The following is a 23,328-nucleotide window of genomic DNA, read 5'->3' on the forward strand; positions in this document are numbered from 1 at the left end:
AAAAATTAAAGGAGTACTTGTGGCACCTTAGAGACTAACCAATTTATTTGAGCATAAGCTTTCGTGAGCTACAGCTCACTTCATCGGATGCATCACGAAAGCTTATGCTCAAATAAATTGGTTAGTCTCTAAGGTGCCACAAGTACTCCTTTAATTTGCAATGTATTCTGCATACCTTTAGAGGATTTCTGTGAGAGACTGTTTTGTGTAAATGAGGAATGCATGCATCAGGAAAAGATAAGGTGTGAAAGCCATCACAAGTGTCCAGATGGTCAAGGAAAAAGTGAGAGACTTGGAAACACCAGGAGACAATCAGAAATATCCATTGTATCCGAGAATAAACATGTTAGCAGCTTTGAGGACGTCAGAGGTGAGGCAGGCACCCCCGAAGGCAAGACAACAAATAGGAGATAACGATGGGAAGCCTGACAATAACCATCAAATGATAATAGCAGAAACCCCCAAGCTTAACACCACTTAAGGACTAACTATTACAGGATGACATTGCAAAATGCATGGACTCAAAGGGGAATTTACAACTATAAAGATAGGTTTCAGAGGAACAGCCGTGTTAGTCTGTATTCGCAAAAAGAAAAGGAGGACTTGTGGCACCTTAGAGACTAACCAATTTATTTGAGCATGAGCTTTCGTGAGCTACAGCTCACTTCATCAGATGTTTACCGTGGAAACTGCAGCAGACTTTATATACACACAGAAATCATGAAACAATACCTCCTCCCACCCCACTGTCCTGCTGGTAATAGCTTATCTAAAGTGATCAACAGGTGGGCCATTTCCAGCACAAATCCAGGTTTTCTCACCCTCCACCCCCCCACACAAATTCACTCTCCTGCTGGTGCTAGCCCATCCAAAGTGACAACTCTTTACATAATCAAGTCGGGCTATTTCCTGCATAGATCAAGGTTTTCTCACATCCCCCCCACCCCCATACACACACAAACTCACTCTCCTGCTGGTAATAGCTCATCTAAACTGACCATTCTCCAGGTAGAAAAGGAGGACTTGTGGCACCTTAGAGACTAACCAATTTATTTGAGCATGAGCTTTAGAAAAGGAGGACTTGTGGCACCTTAGAGACTAACCAATTTATTTGAGCATGAGCTTAGAAAAGGAGGACTTGTGGCACCTTAGAGACTAACCAATTTATTTGAGCATGAGCTTAAGATAGGGTGTTTTGCCATGGAACTCTGGGTTCAGTCCTGCAAAACCTCAGAGCATTGGATCCCGACCGATGGAACCCAGCTCCTCACTCTTGTTCAGTCTAACTGGCCATTAGATTGACTTGAGCTACAACAGACTAGTAACTATAAAAACATCAACTGGCAGGACTGTGTGCATGATGTGTGTGTGTGACTGAAAAGCATATGCTAACTGTTGTATTTTCAATAAATAGGGTGTATTTGCCTTCTTTCTTTTATAAAAGATCCCGTGTGCTTTGTGTAGCATAACACTCTCCTACATTCACCATAAGTATTTCTTGCTGCTTTTTGCAGCACTCAGCAACTCCAAATCTTGTTGTACAGAGATGAAAAAATAAGGGATGTCCCTTGTAATAAAGGACTGTTGGCAACCCTAGAGTGTCCCTTGTATCAGGGCTAATGCTGTAATTTATGGGATTCCTGAGTTATTTTCCTGACCCTGCCACAGACTCAATTTCCCCATATGTTAAATGGGGACAATGATACCCATCTTTGCTTAGCATATTGAGATCTATGGATGAAAAGCACCCCCATGTTGTTGTTTTACCAGAGAAAGGGCCACAGACTAATAAGAAATCACATCACATAATAGCAGGGGACAGCATGTTCAAGAGAAATATTTTCTATAAGCATCTACCTGTCTAGATCTAAATACTTCTGTGGCATGCATCATGGAGATTCTGAGCATGTTTCAGGATTCTGAATTTTTGTTAAAATAAATGGTTTTGATTTGTCTGTTCTCTAAGATGCTTTTGAAGTCAAGTCTGCAACAACCCAATGAGCTCCTTTTGCCTTGATATTGAGTGTGTCCCTTTGATAGGAAAAAAACCCAGAAAGCGACCCTATAATCATGTAAAGCTACGCTGCTGTCTTTTTTCTATGCTTATCTGTCCTTTCTACTTTGTTTATGGATAGAAAGAATGCGAACTGTGTGTAACCTGCACTCCCTGCTTTTGGGGAGAGAATTCCTTATACAGATAAGCCTCCATGCTCTTACCTACCCCAGAACTTCAAACAGACTGGGTTAACCGGTTCGAACTGGAAGAGATATCACAATGTATGTTGAACCAAGCTATAAAAGCTCATCCCTGTTCTTTGTTCGGGGCTTCACCATTTTCCTCTGAAAAGGAATTGGTGAGCCCTTCAGCTGTCGTATTCGCTAGCAATAAAGTGCCTCACTTTATCAAAGAGCCAAGACTCTGTGTTTTGTTTGGCTAATACAGAAGTCCAGGGAAGGCTACCCTCCTAACCCTAGACGGGAGGGGAACCCTTTTTCCCTAACACCTTACCATACTCTTAAACCAGCGTACGTATTGGGAACAACGCAGAGATCAAAGAGCTGCATGGCTCGCATCATTCTGGAACCCCTTCCCACAGATTCTGCACTTTTCAGCTGGCTCTGCAGAATCACTTCACCATGGGCCTCCTCTCTTTTCCCATTCTCACCTCTTTGTTTCTCATGTCCATTCCCACCAACAAGACCACTGCTCCTTCATTGTGTATAGCCATTATACAGTGCCAGTGCCTCCATAGGCCATCTGGCACATCCACAGCTGCTAAATCTATACCAGCAGGCCATCTGCTCTTCAGAGTTCCCCCAGCTGCCCAACTCCCTTCACTGCTGCTCCCTTACCTGGTTGCCTTAAATCATTGCACCCTCAATCTTCTGGGCTTATTGGTCCTATTAGTAGTGTCATTTCATTAATAGTCTTGGCCCTGAAGCCATAAAATAAATAACTGACTTGTCCCTGTTTTCCTATCAGTTAACTATATGAATAGCACACACTTATAAAATAGCCAGGTTTCAGAGTAACAGCCGTGTTAGTCTGTATTCGCAAAAAGAAAAGGAGTACTTGTGGCACCTTAGAGACTAACCAATTTATTAGAGCATAAGCTTTCGTGAGCTACAGCTCACTTCCTCAGATGCATATCGTGGAAACTGCAGCAGACTTTATATATACACAGAGAATATGAAACAATACCTCCTCCCACCCCACTGTCCTGCTGGTAATAGCTTATCTAAAGTGATCATCAGGTGGGCCATTTCCAGCACAAATCCAGGTTTTCTCACCCTCCACCCCCCCCCCCACAAATTCACTCTCCTGCTGGTGATAGCCCATCCAAAGTGACAACTCTTTACACAATGTGCATGACAATCAAGTTGGGCTATTTCCTGCACAAATCCAGGTTTTCTCACATCCCCCCCACCCCCATACACACACAAACTCACTCTTGTTTTTTCCTACCCCCCCCCCAGATGTTCTGGTTTAACTTGGATTTAAACTTGAAGAGTGGTCAGTTTGGATCAGCTATTACCAGCAGGAGAAGTGAGCTGTAGCTCACGAAAGCTTATGCTCTAATAAATTGGTTAGTCTCTAAGGTGCCACAAGTACCCCTTTTCTTTTTGCGAATACAGACTAACACAGCTGTTACTCTGAAACCAGCAGGAGAGTGAGTTTGTGTGTGTATGGGGGTGGGGGGATGTGAGAAAACCTGGATTTGTGCAGGAAATAGCCCAACTTGATTGTTATGCACATTGTGTAAAGAGTTGTCACTTTGGATGGGCTATCACCAGCAGGAGAGTGAATTTGTGGGGGGGGGGTGGAGGGTGAGAAAACCTGGATTTGTGCTGGAAATGGCCCACCTGATGATCACTTTAGATAAGCTATTACCAGCAGGACAGTGGGGTGGGAGGAGGTATTGTTTCATATTCTCTGTGTATATATAAAGTCTGCTGCAGTTTCCACGATATGCATCTGAGGAAGTGAGCTGTAGCTCACGAAAGCTTATGCTCTAATAAATTGGTTAGTCTCTAAGGTGCCACAAGTACTCCTTTTCTTTTTATAAAATAGCCAAACAGTGATGCTGCAGGAATCATTCCTTTCCCAGTGTCCAACTATGAAGTTTCTGGTGGAGACCAGTAAATGTAAAAAGATCTTGTATTCTTCAGTGGCTGACCAGGGCTTGCATTGGGCTGATGAGCAGTGGTGTGGCAGATCAGCACATCTCTCAAGCTGCTATCTTCTTCCAAATCTCAGCTTTCACTTTTTAAAAAAATCAGGGCTTTGTCTACACTTAAAATGCTGCAGCAGCAGAGCTGCACCACTGTAGCTCTTCAGTGAAGATGTTCTTTGCCAACAGGACAGAGCTCTCCCTTCAGCATAAAAACCTACCTCTGCAAGCAACAAAAGCTTTGTCTCTCGCCAACACAGAGCTGTGCACACGAACGCTTATGTTGGGGTAACTTATGTTGCTTATGTGGAATAATCACACCCCTGAGCGACATAAATTTTGCCAACATAGGCTGTAGTGTAATCCTAGCCTAAGTGCTATCTGCACCAGGAGTTAGGTTGGTATAACAGCATTGCTCAGGGGTGTAGTTATATCAAGATAAATTGCTAGTGTAGCCCAAGCCTCAGTGTCTGTCTGTGATAGTTGCAGAGAGAAACTAAAAAATGTGAAATAAGTAACTGATGCAGAAGTGTTTACATGAGCCTGCAGAGAGGTTGGGACAATATCTCTGATAGATGGGAACTGCACCATTCATTTCAGTGAGGTGTTAACTCAGATGACTAGTGATGATAAATTAAATGTCAACACTATTAGCTATTTCATTTCTCGACTCATCTTGCATAGGCCATGAGATAGCACCCAGAGCTGTCCTTGGCCCATGGTCGCAGGATTATCCTTTCCAGCAGCTGTCTTGCCCATTTCCCCTTCTCTGCCCTGAACATGAGCTGGCACTTACCTCACCTGTTTCAGACCAAGTACTCCCTGCATATCTCACCATCTTCTCTTTGACTTCGGGTTGATGACACTCTTCAGGAAAGCTCAGCAGTTGACAACTACCCCCATCCAAGCCCAAGAGGCCACGATCTAAGTGCCAAGTGTGAGCTGCCCCTGGTCAGTCTCCATGATCCCAGAGTTGTCAGGGCCATGGAGGGGAGATCAAGATTGTGTGCATGTCAGAGGCTCAGGAAGGATTTACCTTCCTGCAATTCCAATTGCTTGTTTTCTATCTGGGGAAAATCCCTTTTGACAGCCTGGGCGGAGAGCTTCTAATTCCCGTCTACGGCTCATTTTTCACTTCAATCCCTCAGCGAAAGGATTTTAATGCTTGATAGATTCAAACTAAATTATTTCTGTTACTGTGGCTTTACAAAAGCCTCTAGGGTGTGTGTGTATGCAGGGGAGGAGGGCTGGGTCTTTTTTTTGTTACATTCCAATAAGCCCCCTCTCCAAGGGAAATGCAGTTCATTTCTTCATTTAGGAGCTTCTTACTGATGATCCCTCTCATGTTGTCTTTCTGGCTCTTAGATCACAACAGTGCCCATAGAAGAGCTGTCATTTCAGGGGCAAATCAGTGTCCCTTTCCTCTACTCCACACCAGTATTTCTAGTACAAATTTCTACAAAAATAAAACAACCATCAGGATGTGCTCCAGGAATGGCACTGGAGTGGTGGTTGGCTGGGTGGACATGTGCATCTTCCACAGCCCTTGCCTCTCATAACAGGACTCTTTGCAGGGAACAGGGAAGTAGCACTGGTTATGAGACTAGCAATTACAGCCTGGTACATGGCATCACCTTAGCTGAGTTCTATTCCTATTTCTGCCATTGACTCACTATGTGACCGTGGGCAGGTCATGTCCTCTCCTGTGCCTAAGTTTCTCTTACTGTAAAATAGGGATCATGATGTCTGTCTCACAGCAGGAGCAGTGGTTGTGAAAATTAATCCATGCTTCTAAAGTGTTTTGAGATCCTCAGATGCATGGGACTATAGAAAGGGAAAGTACTGTTATTTATTCCAGTCCCAGGTTCTCCCATCAACAAAAGTCACTATAGGGAACGATGAAGGGGCACTGCCTGTGAGAGAACTTGTTCCAGGCCCAGACTTTCCCAGCGGGAGGCTCTCTAGGGAATTGTATAGCCACAAAAGCTATAGAGAACATCAGAGCTCCTCCAGTCCCAGTGCCTCCTAGAAGGTGACACTAAACTGGGAGGAATGGTAGATACGCTGGATGGTAGGGATAGAATACAGAGGGACCTAGACAAATTAGAGGATTGGGCCAAAAGAAATCTGATGAGGTTCAACAAGGACAAGTGCAGAGTCCTTCACTTAGGACAGAAGAATCCCAAGCACTGCTACAGACTAGTGACCGAGAGGCTAGGCGGTAGTTCTGCAGAACAGGACCTAAGGGTTTCAGTGGACGAGAAGATGGATATGAGTCAACAGTGTGCCCTTGTTGCCAAGAAGACTAACGGCATTTTGGGCTGTATAAGTAGGAGCATTGCCATCAGATCGAGGGACGTGATCATTCCCCTCTATTCAGCATTGGTGAGGCCTCATCTGGAGTACTGTGTCCAGTTTTGGGCCCCACATTACAAGAAGAACGTGGAAAAATTGGAAAGGGCCCAGCAGAGGGCAACAAAAATGATTAGGGGGCTGGAGCACATGACTTATGAGGAGAAGCTGAGGGAGCTGGGATTATTTAGTCTGCAGAAGAGAAGAATGAGGGGGGATTTGATAACTGGTTTCAACTACCTGAAAGGGGGTTCCAAAGAGGATGGCTCTAGACTGTTCTCAGTGGTACCAGATGACACAACAAGGAGTAATGGTCTCAAGTTCAGTGGGGAGGTTTAAGTTGGATATTAAGAAAAACCTCTTTCACTAGGAAGGTGATGAAGCACTGGAATGGGTTACCTAGGGAGGTGGTGGAATCTCCTTCCTTAGAGGTTTTTAAGGTCAGGCTTGACAAAGCCCTGGCTGGGATGATTTAGTTGGGGATTGGTCCGGCTTTGAGCCGGGGGTTGGAATAGATGACCTCCTGAGATCCCTTCCAACCCTAATATTCTATGATTCTATAAGGCATCTGTTGGGTAAGTAAAATACATTTTCAAAATGAAATCAGTACTATTTGCCCAATTATAACGTGATACAGAGTGGCATTTCTCTGGTAATAACAACAAGCTGAGGCCATCAGAGGTGCTGTTTCCTGGACAGTGGCAGGAGAGATGACCTGGTTTCTAGGGGAGATGATTGTCTGCTCATTCGAACACTCTGTGGAAGATTTTTTCTTTCTTTCTTTTTATATATATACATATACAGAGAGAGAGAAAGAGAGAGAGTAAATAAAATGACCACAGACTGCACATGCCTAAGAGAAGGAAGACGTCCTAGTCTCTCCTCTCCTCTCCCAGGTTTCAGAGTAACAGCCGTGTTAGTCTGTATTCGCAAAAAGAAAAGGAGTACTTGTGGCACCTTAGAGACTAACCAATTTATTTGAGCATGAGCTTTCGTGAGCTACAGCTCACTTCATCGGATGCATACCGTGGAAACTGCAGAAGACATTATATACACACAGAGACCATGAAACAATACCTCCTCCCACCCCACTGTCCTGCTGGTAATAGCTTATCTAAAGGGATTATCAAGTTGGGCCATTTCCAGCACAAATCCAGATTTTCTCACCCCCCCCCCCACAAACTCACTCTCCTGCTGGCAATAGCCCATCCAAAGTGACCACTCTCTTCACAATGTGTATGATAATCAAGGTGGGCCATTTCCTGCACAAATCCAGGTTCTCTCACTCCCTCACCCCCCTCCAAAAACCACACACACAAACTCACTCTCCTGCTGGCCCACCTTGATTATCATACACATTGTGAAGAGAGTGGTCACTTTGGATGGGCTATTACCAGCAGGAGAGTGAGTTTGTGGGGGTGGGGGGGTGGAAGGTGAGAAAACCTGGATTTGTGCTGGAAATGGCCCAACTTGATGATCACTTTAGATAAGCTATTACCAGCAGGAGAGTGAGTTTGTGTGTGTATGGGGGTGGAGGGGGTGAGAAAACCTGGATTTGTGCTGGAAATGGCCCACCTTGATTATCATGCACATTGTAGGGAGAGTGGTCACTTTGGATAAGCTGTTACCAGGAGGAGAGTGAGTTTGTGTGTGTGGTTTTTGGAGGGGGGTGAGGGAGTGAGAGAACCTGGATTTGTGCAGGAAATGGCCCACCTTGATTATCATACACATTGTGAAGAGAGTGGTCACTTTGGATGGGCTATTGCCAGCAGGAGAGTGAGTTTGTGTGTGGGGGGGGAGGGTGAGAAAACCTGGATTTGTGCTGGAAATGGCCCAACTTGATAATCACTTTAGATAAGCTATTACCAGCAGGACAGTGGGGTGGGAGGAGGTATTGTTTCATGGTCTCTGTGTGTATATAATGTCTTCTGCAGTTTCCACGGTATGCATCTGATGAAGTGAGCTGTAGCTCACGAAAGCTCATGCTCAAATAAATTGGTTAGTCTCTAAGGTGCCACAAGTACTCCTTTTCTCCTCTCCCAGTTTCTCCTCTTTTTTGTTGCTCTGTCTCATGACCTCTACATAGGTTTTTGCATTGATGCTTGAGATTTCTCCCCCTCTGCCCCGCCAAAGATATCACTTCCCAGCACCTCGTTTGCCTTTGATCACAGCCTTGCAGATGGCTCTGACATTGTGCGCATTCCCTACAGCAGTGCAAAGCCTTAATCCTTTTAATAGCTGGAGGTTTTCAGTTTAAGTCATTTATTAATATTCATTCTTAATTGTAAAGCATTTTAGTGACATCTGAAAATCTGTCTTACGTAATGTCCTTATTCACACTTGAGTCCTTCAGATCTGGAGTGCCAGGAAATAACTCCCTCTCTCTTTTGATCTCCCCGTTCTGTCATTCGTCCTTGTGCCTTTAATACACAAAGTCATTAAAAACATACAATACATTTCAAGTGTTTAAGCTCAGTTAATGTATATTTAAAAAAAAATCCTACTGTATTATGTGGAGTGTAATTTGCTGTCATGTTTGCATTTAAGTGCTGCAGCAGTCAGCAACAGGAGTAGAGTAGAAGACTCTATAAAGTCTTCTAGGGGTCTTGTTATGCAGATCTAATTCACCTGGGAAGACTTCAGATAATACTGTGAAGTATGCTATAGAAAACTATGAGATAGAAGATTTTTCACAAAGTCCTGAGTGTTGCTAACTTTCTATATGCAACAGCTCTTGGGAATGGGAGTAAGTGATAGAGAACCTAGGACTTTTAAATGGACACAAATTAGACGTCAAGAATTATAACATTCAAAAACCAGTTGGAGAATTCTTCAATCTCTCTGGTCACTCAATTACAGACTTAAAAGTGGCAATATTACAACAAAAAAACTTCAAAAACAGACTCCAATGAGAGACTGCTGAATTGGAATTAATTTGCAAACTGGACACCATTAAATTAGGCTTGAATAAAGACTGGGAGTGGATGTGTCATTACACAAAGTAAAACTATTTCCCCATGTTTCTTTTCCCCCTTACTATTCCTCACAGGTTCTTGTCAACTGCTGGAAATGGCCCACCTTGATTATCACTACAAAAGTTTTTTTTTCCCCTCTCCTGCTGGTAATAGCTCACCTTACCTGATCACTCTTGTTACAGTGTGTATGGTAACACGCATTGTTTCATGTTCTCTGTGTATATAAAATCCCCCTACTGTATTTTCCACTGAATGCATCTGATAAAGTGAGCTGTAGCTCATGAAAGCTTATGGTCAAATATGTGTTAGTCTCTAAGGTGCCACAAGTACTCCGTTTCTTTTTTAGAGAGTTAGGGATCCTGGGGACTAGGAACCAATAGCTCACTTATTTTTATAGATATTCCAGCAAGGCACTGAGCCAGGCAAAGGGGGAAAGGATCCTAGCTGGTCCAGAGTCATAATGAGCCTTGTTCAGTTCATCCAATGAAGTGAGCTGTAGCTCACGAAAGCTTATGCTCAAATAAATTGGTTAGTCTCTAAGGTGCCACAAGTATTCCTTTTCTTTTTGCGAATACAGACTAACACGGCTGTTACTCTGAAACTTGTTCAGTGTGAAGTTCTTAGGTCTGCTTTGAACTCCCTGAAGATGATTATTCCTTTCCTGACTACAGTACTGAGTCTAGTTGGTTCAGTTAGCTGCCAGCCTTTTCCAAATGTCAATTGCAATGTTTGCATCTTTTAGTGAGTGCTTAAAGTAGTCTTTAAAACCAAATACTGGCCTATTCACTGTGAACCTTCCTGTAGCTGATTCGGAGACTTTCTTTAGGAAACAGGCCCAGAGCACTTTCAAACATTCCTTACCTCAGCATAGTTGAATAACAGCAGCAGTTGGTATCTTTGACTGAAAATCTGTTCTTACCAGATTTGTGGCCAAATTGTGCAGGTTTAAGTTGTTTGCATGAGCTTCTGTAAAGCATCTGAATATTTGGGTGTGTAGGGAAACTAGACTTGAACTCCAAGAGTTTGATCCTTCTCTCAATTACACTGGTGAAAATCATGAGTAATTCCATGGAAGTCATTGGAAGCAAGTTAGTGTGAGATCAGTATCAGGCATCTTAATCTTTTGATGTTTTCCCATTATTAGTCCATGGGGGACACTACTATGTCATTGCAGAGCCTCCTTCTTCCCTTTTAAACTAGATAGTTCAAAACCAGGCTGTTGCTTCCTCTGAGCAAAAGACTCCACCACTAAAACTTGTTTTCAATAGGATGCTGTCAGATTAAGTTTGGCTCAAATCTAGGTGGTGTGTAGGGAGGAAAAAAACTTTGATAAGACCTGAAACCAAGATAATTGTTTCTATTAAATTAAAAATTAAGTAAAGTCCAGTGGAAACAGTGTTGTGAGTTTTTAAAGAAATAAACAACACCATCCTTTGTTCACAATCCAAACCTTGCTGCATAGAGATAGTACATGAGAAACTGAAAGTGAAGCTGACTTGAAACTGACTAGATACCCAAAGTGAAGTGACTGCCCTTTTCAGTTCATTGTACAACCTGAAAGAAATGCAAAGAGTAGACAAAGAGCATTCATGCTAAATTAGATTTTGAAAATTATTTCAGTTTTCATACACTGGTGTTATTAATAACTAGATAAATTTGAGAAGTGAGCTTGAACATCAAATCTGAATCGCTTCCTTCATCCCAGCTTGGAAAAGGACGGGGTTATAGATCTGGACCTATTCCTATATTTTTAGGGTCAGGATCACAAAAAAACAAAACAAAAGGAGCCTAGTTTCTTGCATCTGGCTTGGATGCTGCCCAAGAAGACAGGAAAAAAATCATTTCCGAAGCCGCAATACTTAATACTTTGTGCTTAAATAGAAATCCTTAAATAGAAATCAAATGGTTTCAAAAAACTTCAGAAAAGTGGATAAGTGTAACTACCTACTTTACATATAAAGTAACCAAGGCACAATGAGATGAAGGGGCCGATTGTTATGGGTGCCACTCAGTATGAGAAAAGATGTCAGCATCTGGCCTCAACTGTCTCAGATAAAGTCACAGGGGATCAGAGAGGGGACTAGAACCCAGGTGTCCTGACTTTCAGCCCCCGTGCTGTATCCACTAATTTGTGCTACCTCGAAAAAAATAGGGAGGTGATTTTTGCCATTGCAGGTAACTTTGAGCGCCTGTGTCTTATCTTCTTACTAAGATCAAATGTGGCCTGTTTGTAGAATTTTCATCTAAAACATGCTCTACTATACAGTCCCAGATAAAACAGCTACTCTTTCCATATGTGCTAATTTGCCCCTGTAAAAACTTGTCTCCTTGCCTTATGGAAAACTACTGTAGAGTTTAATAGCAATGAAACCAAGACATTTCTCTAGGTAGTTAGTAAGGTTCTATAAAAATTGGTTTGAAAAACCCTATAAAATGTAATAGAAAATGACAACCTTACAATGGAGGGTTTTTTAATCATCCTGTGGAATTTAATAGAGGATACTATCCCTGCTAAAGAATTCCATAGCGTGGTTCAGAAAACATCTATACTAAGGTTATTATTTTCTATTCAATTCTATAGGACTTGTCCATAAAAGTTAGGGTCCTTCATTCTAATCCAATCCAACCCCCTAGAGGCATGTTAGGAAGTTGAACTTCATTTCTGTATCATGCAGTTTCCATCAGAAATGAAAGTACCTCACACCAATACTTTGTGAACATTTTTTTGGTTTTGTTTTGCCTGCTAGGATTTGTAACCACCCCACTTTCCGTCCATTTTGACAAGCTGCTGGCACAGTCACTCTGTGCTGCTGTGTGTGTGAATTTGTGACATTTGAGAATGCACTAACACCTGGTTCCTTGTTCTTCACCTTAAAAAATCCACCGGAATGAGCAGGTGTTCAAGATTTATTTTAGGCCTACAAATGGGGCACAAAATATGCCTAGTGCACAGAGATGTAAGTCAGGAGACCTAGAGTCTATTACCAGCTCCTCTGCTGTCTTGGTATATTTGCTGGACAAATCATGTCACCGTCCCGTGCCTCAGTCTCCCCATCTGTAAAATATGGATAATTACTCTTACCCTCTTTTGGAAAGTGTGTTGCCATCCTGGAAGATGTAGTAAGTACTCAGATCTGGGTTATAGTCCCTAAAAAAGATTTTTTGCTTTTTGCCCAATATTTCTTAATGCAATCCTCTTTATTGTTCAGTTTGTGCTCTAGTATATAGGATTCAGTGAAAGCTCAGTTAAGTGACATGGCATTTAAATTCCCAGGGAACGGGGAGCCAAATAAGAGCAAATCTCATACCAAATTCAGGTTTATTTGTCTATCACAAGATTCAGTCTATTAACATCATTACTAATTATTATAACAATTTCCAGTTCTATAGCACTTTTCACCCTGAAAGATCCCAGTTCTCTTTTCACACTGTATATCTAGAGATCTTTCTCCCACCACTGAAATGCAGCCATCTTTGAGGTGGGACACCATAAGTGTTCTGTATTTATAACGGTACTGTAGGAGAAGTGAGCAATAACTTCAGTTGAAACTGAAGGGTAAGTTAGGCAGAATGGCTGATCTTCAAAGGTATTTAGGTGCCTAACTGTCATTGAAATTAATGGTAATTAAGTATTGAAATAACTGAGATTCTGGGCTAATTAACTGTTCAAGCTATTATTTGCCTAGGAAATCAGGGTAGTACTCAAACTCTTGCAAAAATATTATTGGGTCTTTTAGTGACTATGAATCCTCAGTGCCTTTGAGTTATGTTTCAGGTACAAGATGATACCTCCAACAGCACAGTGCCCCCTAGCAGTGTGGGAGGGTGTTGGTTTAGCATTGACTCAGAGGAAAGGGGGCTATCTGCTGGTCTCAAACTTTTCATATTATGACCAACATTTGGGGTTTTTTTTGCCTTCCTCTGCAGCATGTGGGTGTGGGTTACTTGCCAGGATTTTCTGGGTAGATCTCATTTAATCATTTCCTTGCCATTGCAGAGGCCTCAAGCACTCGTATATCTCGGTTTTTCCTATTCCCTCCTATTCTCTCCCTGTAAAACATAATAGTCTAGTTTTTTATGGGTCTCGTTTATTTTGGTCTCATTCCGGTTGTTGGGTTTAGTGTGTGGGTGGTGGTGGTGGCCTGTGCTATACAGGAGGTCAGACTTGATATAGTGGTCCCTTCTGGCCTTGAACTCTGTGATTCTGTGTTTGGGTTCCTAAAGTTAGGAACCTAAATTCATATTTAGGTACCTAAGTAAAAGTGACCTGATTTTCAGAGGTGCTGAGCTACTGCAGCTTGTGTTGATTTCTGTGGGAGTTGCAGGTGCTCAGCACCTCTGAAGATTAGGCCACTTTTCCTTAGGTGCCCTAGCCAAGATTTTTACATATATCATTTTAACAGCCAAGTTTGATAGTTTTGACCTGAGTCACCAGCACCACCTCTTGCAATCCCCTGGGATTGCCTTAGACAGCTCTCAAGTTCTAAACAGACTTAAACGTGCTAAGTGTATGTGAATTAGGTCCTGATCCTGAAAGAATTTAAGGATCAGGATCCTAATCAGATTCCAGCCTAAGGTGATGAAGCTTCAAGCTATGGTGATTTATCCTCCTCCCCAGAGTGAACAGGGTTAAGCTGAATATGGTCAGTGTATGTCCATATTTTCAGACTCATGTTTTCATTTCTGTTTATTGGCTGTATGTGCCAAATTGTCTCTCCAGAACTATATTCTAATGGCACCTTGTTGGTTTTGTGCCATTAGCTATGTTCACTATGTAAAATCTTTGCAACGAAGGGAGAACAGCCACCCTGGAGCCTGGAGATAATGAGTGAATCACTCTGGCCAATCCAAACTGAATTTGAGTTCAGGGTATTTATTTTACACCCTTAGCTCTTTTGCTGTAATAACTGAGTCCCCCCTGCAGAGTCATGATGGCAGCTCATGTTTTAGTTGTTATACTGGAGAGACCAATGGATGAAAAGGAGCAACTGCTTGTGTCCTAATTTCCCAAACACCCGGCAGGGGGTGGCAAGATGAAATGGCACAAGAATCTGTCATCATCTGCAAATGGCACACACCTGGACACTTCATTCCCAGTGAATCCTGAGTTGCAGAAAAGAGCCTTTTCCCATCATAAGGTCGAAAGGTGTCCTCTACCAAGGATGGACAGGCTGCAGCAAACGTCAGCGTGCTAGGCTATAAGTAAAGGTAATAGCAATCGCCTCGGTCCTTCCGCAGTGCAAATCCTTGCTCCCACTCCATCCCTCAAGAGACCCTCCAGTGCAACCCCTCAATGTCTGGTAAATAGGGTCTGATAAATTTTTCCTGGATGGTACTTATTAAAAATATGCCAAGGCAGGCAGAAATAGAAGACATTTTCCACATAGGCAGGGATACGTTCACTTCTGCTCAGTTCACTCAAGAGTCCACCTATCTCTCTGAAAAGAGGGCACTGCTCATGTGACCCAGGTGCCGTTTTAGCCCTTCCTCTCTTCCCTTCAGGGGAAGAGATCACTCCATCACATGACCTGATTCCTTGGGACTGGCTCACCCTCCCACAGCTCTGTGAGCTCCCAGAGGAAGCAGGGTGTCTGGGAGATTTGGACTCATCCAGGAGAGGTGCCTGGGAGAGCTGGGCTCATCTGGAAGGAGAGTATTGAGAGGTCTCTTGTGAAAACTTTTCCTCCCATGTTAATTGTTGTGCTCAATTTGAGCTAAAGATGAGCCAATTGATAGAACTTTCCTTCCCTATTTACTCTCTGGTACCACATGGTTTTTTGCCCTGGAACTTCCCCTTGCCATCCACAGGCTGGCACCAGGTGTCCCTGCTAGAGCCATGTCAACACTGCTTTTATTTTTTTACATGGAGAATTCTTCTTTTTAACACAAGGACTCAGAAATCTACACCTTAATGTGCTGCCCCAGCTGCCATGTGGTTTACCCTCCCCTTCCCCAATGCCACAGAGAGCCCTGATAGGTAGAGGTTGTGACGAAGTGGGACTGTTCTTAATGTTTCCTCTGAATGCTGTAGGGGTGCCTCAGTTTCCCCTTGGCATTTCTTAAGTCTCTAGATGTTGGGATAAGGGGGTGTAATTGTTGCAGAGCAAAGGGCCTGTGTACATAAATGGCGGACACTCTGTCTCCTGGCAACTGATGGCCTTGGCCCTTCCCCCCTGCAAGATGATAGCTAAAGGGTTGGAGAACAAAGGAATCAGGTGACCTCCTGACCCAGGAAAGGGACAAAGCGCAGAGAAGGAGGGGGTGGAGAGTGAGTCAGTTTGGGCTGGCTGGGGATGAGGTGTGAAGTGCAGACGTGGTTGTCTGTCTCACTGCTGCCCAAAATGGACCTGGCTGAGGGGTCCTGTTCTCTGTACCTACAAGCTCTGTTTTAGACCGTGTTCCTGTCATCTAATAAACCTCTGTTTTACTGGCTGGCTAAGAGTCACGTCTGACTGTGAAGTTGGGGTGCAGGACCCTCTGGCTTCCCCAGGACCCAGCCTGGGCGGACTTGCTGTGGGAAGCGCATGGAGGGGCAGAGCATGCTGAATGCTCTGAGGTCAGACCCAGGAAGGTGGAAGCCGTGTGAGCTTTTTTGCCCTGAAGACAGTCTGCTCACAGAGAGGAGACTTCACCAGAGTCCTGACTGACTTCATAGGGAGCAGTTTGAGAGCATTGCCCGGGGACTCCGTGACAAGGTGCACTGTGAAGTGGATCACAGTTTGGTAGGGAACAGGTCTGGCTAGAGGAAGGACCACAGTTCGCCACTTTGAGTGCAGAGTGCATGGATCTGCAGGGCCAACCCATCTTTAAGAACTGAGTTAATTCTCTTCCCAGCCTCTAGGGCTGGAGCTGGGTCTGTAAGAGGGAGTTCAGAAGGATGCAGCTCTAGGAAGATTTCTGGGTTTGTTACGGAACTGAGTTGGGGTGGGCTGCTGCTTCTCTGGAGCTTGGGTGAAGTTAGGCCTTGCTCTTTGGCTCAGGGAAGCCCTGCTGTATTTGTCCCTTAGAGGGGCAGGGCATTTCTTAAATTTCCTTTTCTGCTTGGTGTGGCCAACTGAAAAGATGTTTAAAGTTAATTGACATGTGCAATATCATCTCTTGCTCTTAGTGGCCTATCATGCTAGCAACAAAGGGCCCTAGCCATGCAAAGGTCTGCATCTTTCCCTACCATCATCATGGCAAGAAATGCTGTTTGCCCCTGTATCTTTCTCCTTCACCCCATTGAAGATTGCTCCCATCTGCCATGTCCCCACTGTCCTGCTAGAGAGGCACAACCTGATTCTACCTCTGACAGGCCCTGCAGCATCACTCCCCCCGCCTCCCCGTTAGCTAAGAGGACAAGACAGAACGTCACTTTCTCTCCTGCATATTTTCCCCTCCTCCTCTTCTCTCCTCTCTCTCAATCATTCTTGGTTCTTTCACACTGTCTCTGTTTCCTGTAGGTTCTCTTCTCTCTTGTAGGCTGCTGTCTCTGTCCTTTCATCTCTGCCTCCACTGAGATTGCTAAAGCCCTCTTTCTTTCCCATCCCTCTCCAGAGTCCCCATAGGGCCACTTGTGCTCCTTTCCTCTTCAGAGTTATTTGATTGCAGAACCCAGTCCTCTCCTGTCTGCTTGCTGCCCTTCATCTAGTGCTGGCTGAAGTGAGCTTTCTGTTCCCAGTGACACTGCATGTGAAGTAACCAGAGTGGATCTGAGCACAGGGATTACAGCCAGAACAATAATGCCTTTGTAATGCTGTGGGGATTATTCTTCTCCTATGGAGTAAGACCTGAAGAGCAACGCCACATCGTCAAGCAAACAGAACCTCCAGCTGTCAGTTCTATAGCTCCCTTTAGAGACAGACACGTGGTTGGCCAACTGCGGTTCCCCTGAAGGTAGACACTTGGCACCCTTGTTCCCATTGACAGGTTTCAGAGTAACAGCCGTGTTAGTCTGTATTCGCAAAAAGAAAAGGAGTACTTGTGGCACCTTAGAGACTAACCAATTTATTTGAGCATGAGCTTTCGTGAGCTACATCGATGAAGTAAGCTGTAGCTCACGAAAGCTCATGCTCAAATAAATTGGTTAGTCTCTAAGGTGCCACAAGTATTCCTTTTCTTCTTGTTCCCATTGAAACACACTGTGATTCTGCATCATCATTTGACAGAGACAGCAACATGGTAGAGGATGTGATGGGCCTTCTTTTGCCATGGAACAAGTCCCCTCTCTAGCAACCCAGCAGCTCTGCCTAGTCCACCTTTGCTTTCAGTTTGTTCATCCTTCTCACTCCTTCTTCCTTTGTTGGATGATTCCATAATAAAATGACCTTCTGGAAGAAAAAAATCTCTTCTAATTTCTATCCTATCCCCTACTTCTTGAACTTCAGTTCCTACCCCTTTCCTGTACCAAAATGGGTCTCTGTAGGAGCCTTTCACGCACTCTTATCATGGTTAGATCCCCATAAAGGCAACAACTTTCAAGACTAAAACAAGTTCAGTTTCACCTCACTTTCCTCAGGAAAGGAATCCTGGTTCACAAAAATCCTCAGTAAATATCTTTCTACCATTATCATTTCAGAACGCCTTTTCAATCGCAGCATATGAGCCAAATTCTGGTTTCATCTACATCAATGGCAAAATGCCCATTTGCTTGGCTGGGACCAAGAGTTGGTCTAGCATGTTTTGGAGTGATTCAGAGGCTATTTCATGAGCAACAGTGCTGGGTTCAGCACTCTACAGAGCACCCAAGGAACTTACACTGTACGTTAACCAGCCAATACAGTTTGGATTTATAATGCCATAGCTGCTTGTCAGATATCCAAGCAGTGATTTATCCCTTTGTTTAAGGTAATGTCCTACCCTTGATCCCCTGGCAGGATGCCACTAATGGGTTTCATGGGGCAAGATGGGATCTTAATAAGAAGAGAGCGTTCATTGAGTGCACGAGGTTAGTGAGTGAGTTTAAAGCTAAAGCAGCCCTATGGAAGAAGGTCTGAATGTGAGAGTGGGAGAATGATAGAAAAGGAATGCTCAGAAAGGATAGAATAGGGGCTTCTGGGAGTCAGGACTCTTCTATTCCCAGCTCTGTCATTGACTAGCTATGTGACCTTGGGTAAAAGTAATTTTAATTTATCTGTGCCTCACGCTCTCCACATGTAAAATGAGGATGAGACCTGCCCGTCCCATACGTGTAGTTGTGTTTGTAAAGCACTTTGAGAAGCTCAGATGGAGGTGCTCCTGGAGAGCCGAGTATAGTTTTCATAGAAAAAGGTAGTGTTTCTCCAAATGCAAGTGTAAGGAAGACAAGGACCAGGAAAATGTAATACTGCAGAAAGATCTATTCCAACAAATCGCAAAGCCCATGGCCTCTCCTTCCTCAGGCATTTTGGGGCTTCACAGCTTGTCCTGGGGCATTTCTCACTCATCTCACTGTCAAGCAGTTCCTTAACAGGCCTGCTCCCTGTGCTCTTTAATACAAACTGAAATGTGCTCTTTTGAGTTTCCTTTAGGACAGATAATACACCCCTAGTTCCTTTGAATCCTGCTCCATTTCTTCCAGGCCCTTTTCACTAGTGCTAAGGAGGGGCAAAAAGATTCAGATCCCAACAGCAAAGAGCTTTTGATAATTGTTGTAAAGTTTGGGCAGGATTTTTACCACCTACAGGCAGTGCTGCATTCATAATTACCTGCTGGAATGGGACAGGCACCTCCGTGCCACCTGCTGACATTGAGATGCCTATGACTTTGGGAATGGAATGCCATCCCCTTTCTGGATTAGTATCTGATTTTGAATTACACAGATAGCTTTGACATTAGTTCCATCTCAGGAAGCAGTGAGTGTGCGTGTTATGTAATATAATCTTAGTGTGTCAAGGATTCTGGTCTGTCCTCTTTTGTACTGCCAGATGGCATAGAATATCCATTCTCTCTGGAGAGATGTTCATATACATTTAGCAGCTGGATTTATGGTGGTTCACTCTGTAACTGGGCACTGTTGTTCCTTGGCATTTGGCTCCTGCAGATCAGCTAGCTCTTTAGTATTCAGTCGATGCCACACAGCCTCTTGCCTTACACTCTGTGTGTATATAAAGTCTGCTGCAGTTTCCACGGTATGCATCCGATGAAGTGAGCTGTAGCTCACGAAAGCTCATGCTCAAATAAATTGGTTAGTCTCTAAGGTGCCACAAGTACTCCTCTTCTTTTTGCGAATACAGACTAACACGGCTGTTACTCTGAAACCCAAGATTAAACTGTGTCTGCAAGAGGACATAAGTGAAGAACTTTAAAAGCAAATTTGAAAGGAGGGTCTAGTTCAGATTCTCCAAACATGTTCCTTCCCTGCTGAGACCCAGGCCTTGGTTAGTGAACAACAGGTGTTAGATCCATGCTCTTACTCTGTCCCCTTCTGCACTTGCTTCAGCTGCTGCCTGTTTCCTTGCTGCTCTGTTCTATAACATGGCTCTAAGGCTGCATTGTTATTGACTCAGTCAGTGGAGCTGTTTCTTACCTTCATCACTTTGGAGAGCATTTCAGGGATGAATCACACACCTGCATAAGTGACTCCCTTCCCACAAATGAGGCATCTGCTCAAAATTCTGCAGTGCTCAGTTGATTGAGACAGGGAACTATAACCCATCTGCTGGCAGTGATATCACCACAGTCCTCAGAAATAGCCCCAAGAACTTCATGCTTCTTCACAGCAAGCAATGTCAAATAGGACTCCAGTGGTGTGAACTTCCTCACAGCTGTGCGCGGTCAGTGCCAGCTGGGACTCTAGGAATGCCAACTTCTCTAAAAGCAGTACCACGTCAATATCAGAACTCCAGCACTACGGGCTTCTCCAAAGCCCACCTAATGTCTGTATGAGTTCCTCATTATGGATTCTCATACCAGTGTGCTGTTTAGTGTGAGCTTCCTTGCAGAAATGTCTCTTCAGTATCCATGAGTTCTCCAGCTACAGTAGTTCCAGCGAGGACTCTGCCTCTCATACGTGTAACCATACTGCTTCTGGAGTGCAGTTCTAGTTTAATATTATAACATATGAACAGCCAGTTATACAAAAGGGCAGCTGGGCTATAATTAAGAGCTAGAATGACAGTGCAGATTTGAGCAGGAAATTGCTACTGGACAAGTGTCCTTATTACAATAACCACTATCACAGCTGGCACTAATTAGCCATAGAAACTGGACTCTTCTCTTGACCCTTGAGAGGGCTTGAGGCATATTGTGGGAGAATCTTGTACTGCAGCGGAACATGCTGAACATGCTGTATGCGTTCTGTAGCTAAGCACCTTCGGTCTCCAGGACTGTTAATGAAACATAAACACAGCATGGAAAAGTTGGGGAAGGGGAGAGTGTGGCCTTTACTCACTGAGAACATGTGTCTGATAGGAACATTTAGCGCTTATCTTTGTCCAACAACAACTGATTAAAATTTAAAGCCCCTTTTCAAACCTGTCACCCTTTGAGAATAATGTTGTGGGTTTGATTACAGTAACACTTGAGACACCAATTTCTTAGAAACAAATGTTTCTTTATTTTTATAATCGCCCTGAACCAAGGCCCCAGATCCATTACCAGGCTTGCATCTGAGTTCACAGGAAGAAGCTATCTCTAAAATAGTCTGAACAACTGATTCCAGCCCTCCTGAACTTTGAGAACTTTGGGATTTAGATCAGGAATCTGAATCTCCACCTTTGGAAGTGTTTTGATCCAGGGATTTGTTCCTGCCAATTATACCAGTAAGAAGTTTGGATCCAGGCCTAAAATTCCAGGGATGTATTACTTAAGCAGTTTGAGCTCCCTAAAAGTGCCTGCTGGAACTCTGTGGAACGTGGAGTCCCCAGTTGCAGTGCTAACCACCACTTCCAGAGCTGTGACATCCTCACAGCAATGCACCAGTGGAAGCCATCACTACACCAACAGGAGCTTTCTCACAGCAGTGCGTTCAACTCAGCTAGCACCCCAGCTGTGTGAGCTTCCTCACAGCAGTGCCCTGCCCCTGCCCCCTGCAGTGTGAGCTTCCCCACTGCAGTGCCCAGCTCTGCCTTCTGCTGTGTGAGCTTCCCCACAGCAGGGCCCTGCCCCTGACCTCTGCAGTGTGAGCTTCCCCACAGCAATGCCAAACTTTATTTCTTATGCGTAGCCTGATTTAGTCCTCTTTCTGTTGTCCGCTTTCCTCTCTTCAAGTTCCTGCTCACAAAAGAGCTGGGCCAGGGCTGCTTGGAAAGTTGACCCCCCTGCAAGTCAAGGCGGGGGCCGGTTACCAAGACAAGGGAAGGGGGCTAATGTGAAGCGTCCTTGGATGTTTATGGTGATGCTCATTTTCTGCCTGACACCGAACCGGCTCCCTCAGCCCCTCCTGGTGGGTGAGAGGGACGGATTCGGGTTTCAGGCGTTCGGACTCCCCTCCACGTTCACGCACCACCCGATCCCCGGTTAAAAATTCATGCAGCTGCCGCAGCGATCTCCATCCTCCCCGTGCCTGCTGGGAGCTGCAGACAGCGCAGCCCGGGCTGGGTGGGAGATGGCTGCTGCCCTCCGCATCCACCCGAGGGGAGCCGCTGAGCGCCGGTCGCCGCGGAGCGCCCGGCTTCTCCGCGCCCGCCTGGTCCCCCAGCGCCCCCGGGTCGGCTCCTCTCGCTGGGGAGGGGAGGAGGAGACTCAGCGCCTCACCTGAAGGAGCTGCGCGTCGGCACCTTGGAAGGCCAGCAAGGGGAGGGGGAGGCTGCTGCTGAGGAGACGGTGCCCTCCAGCCCCCTGCTCCCTGGCCGAGCCAGTGCCTTCCCAGGCCATTGTCTGAGCTGTCACATGGGCCGTGGTGCTGAATTTAAGCAGATTTCCCAAGGACATGCCACGAGCACTTCCTCCAGCCCGTGGGGACCGCCGGGCGGAGAGCTTCCCCCAGACACCCTCCTCTGCGGGCTTTACGATGCGTCTGTAGCCTCCCCGAGATGAGCTCGCCCATTGCAAAGAGCGAATCCAAGACTTCGCTGCTGAAGGCAGGGGGGAGCCGGAGGGCTGCGGCAGGAGCGGAGCCCCAGCCCAGGAAGAGCCATGCCCGGGGCGGGAAAGGGCAACCCAGGTACCCAGCGCGGGAGCTGAGCTGCCAGGAGCAGCTCCATGGGGACCCCAGTTCCAGGAGGCCACTTTGCCACCCCGGAGTCAAGGAGAATGGAGTGAAGGGGCTCCAGAAGCAGTCACATGGACAGGGCGAGAGCCAGCCGGAGCCAACAGAAGGAGGTCCAAGCAGAGGCAGCAGCAAGGCAGAAGCGAGGACCTCTAGGCACCATCACCATCACCACTCTCAGCAGCAGCATCCCAGCCGGGACCAACAGCAGCCGCACACCGAGAGGGATGGGGAGGAGAGGGAGGAGGACTTTTTCTTTGGTCACAGAGAGGGGTCTAGCAGAGAGTCCCTAAAGCTCTCTGAAGGCTCGTCACCTCTGTCCAAATCCAGCAGCAAGTACTCCACCAAGTCCAACAGCAGCGACAGGTCCGGGGAGGCAGATCCCCTCTTCCACCAGCTGCACCCCATCCTCAGCTCCGTCTTTGGCCAGGTAAGGACCAGAGTGTCTCACACCCGCCCAGCACCCGCGTCTTTCTGCCCCTTTACACATCTTTGGCTTGCCGGCTCGGAGCCCTCCTGTGCTTTAGAGATAAACTCGCAGCTATAAATGCACTGCTTCCTGGCTGCCTCTGCCAAACTTCTCTGAGCCATTTGCATCACAGTGGTGTAAAGTTAAAGGGGCGTCTTCCTTGCAAGTGTGAACTAAGGTGCGTGTGTTTGTGTGGAGCGGGAAGGTTTGTACCGCGGACGGGCATGGCATAGGCTTAGGTGTGCGGGCTGG

At 45.3% G+C, this 23,328-nt stretch overlaps 1 protein-coding gene across 4 annotated transcripts in view; it reads left to right on the forward strand.

The window, feature by feature from the left end:
* The first annotated feature begins 21,874 nt into the window (after positions 1–21,874).
* CABP1 (calcium binding protein 1) overlaps positions 21,875–23,328 on the forward strand; it is a 33,256-nt gene continuing 31,802 nt past the window's right edge. For 2 of the 4 annotated variants that reach the window (XM_073312785.1, XM_073312787.1), the window contains exon 1: positions 22,949–23,037. Coding sequence is in view for 2 of the 4 variants with exons in the window: in XM_073312783.2 (XP_073168884.1) it covers positions 22,432–23,037 (606 nt within the window). In the remaining 2 variants the exon portion in view is untranslated. Of the gene's footprint in view, positions 23,038–23,328 lie in introns of all 4 variants that reach the window. The other 2 variants (XM_073312783.2, XM_073312784.2) reach the window with 2 other exon arrangements.

This window comes from Lepidochelys kempii, chromosome 15, assembly GCF_965140285.1.
Source record: "Lepidochelys kempii isolate rLepKem1 chromosome 15, rLepKem1.hap1, whole genome shotgun sequence".
In the NCBI taxonomy this organism is placed as follows: Eukaryota; Metazoa; Chordata; order Testudines; family Cheloniidae; genus Lepidochelys; species Lepidochelys kempii.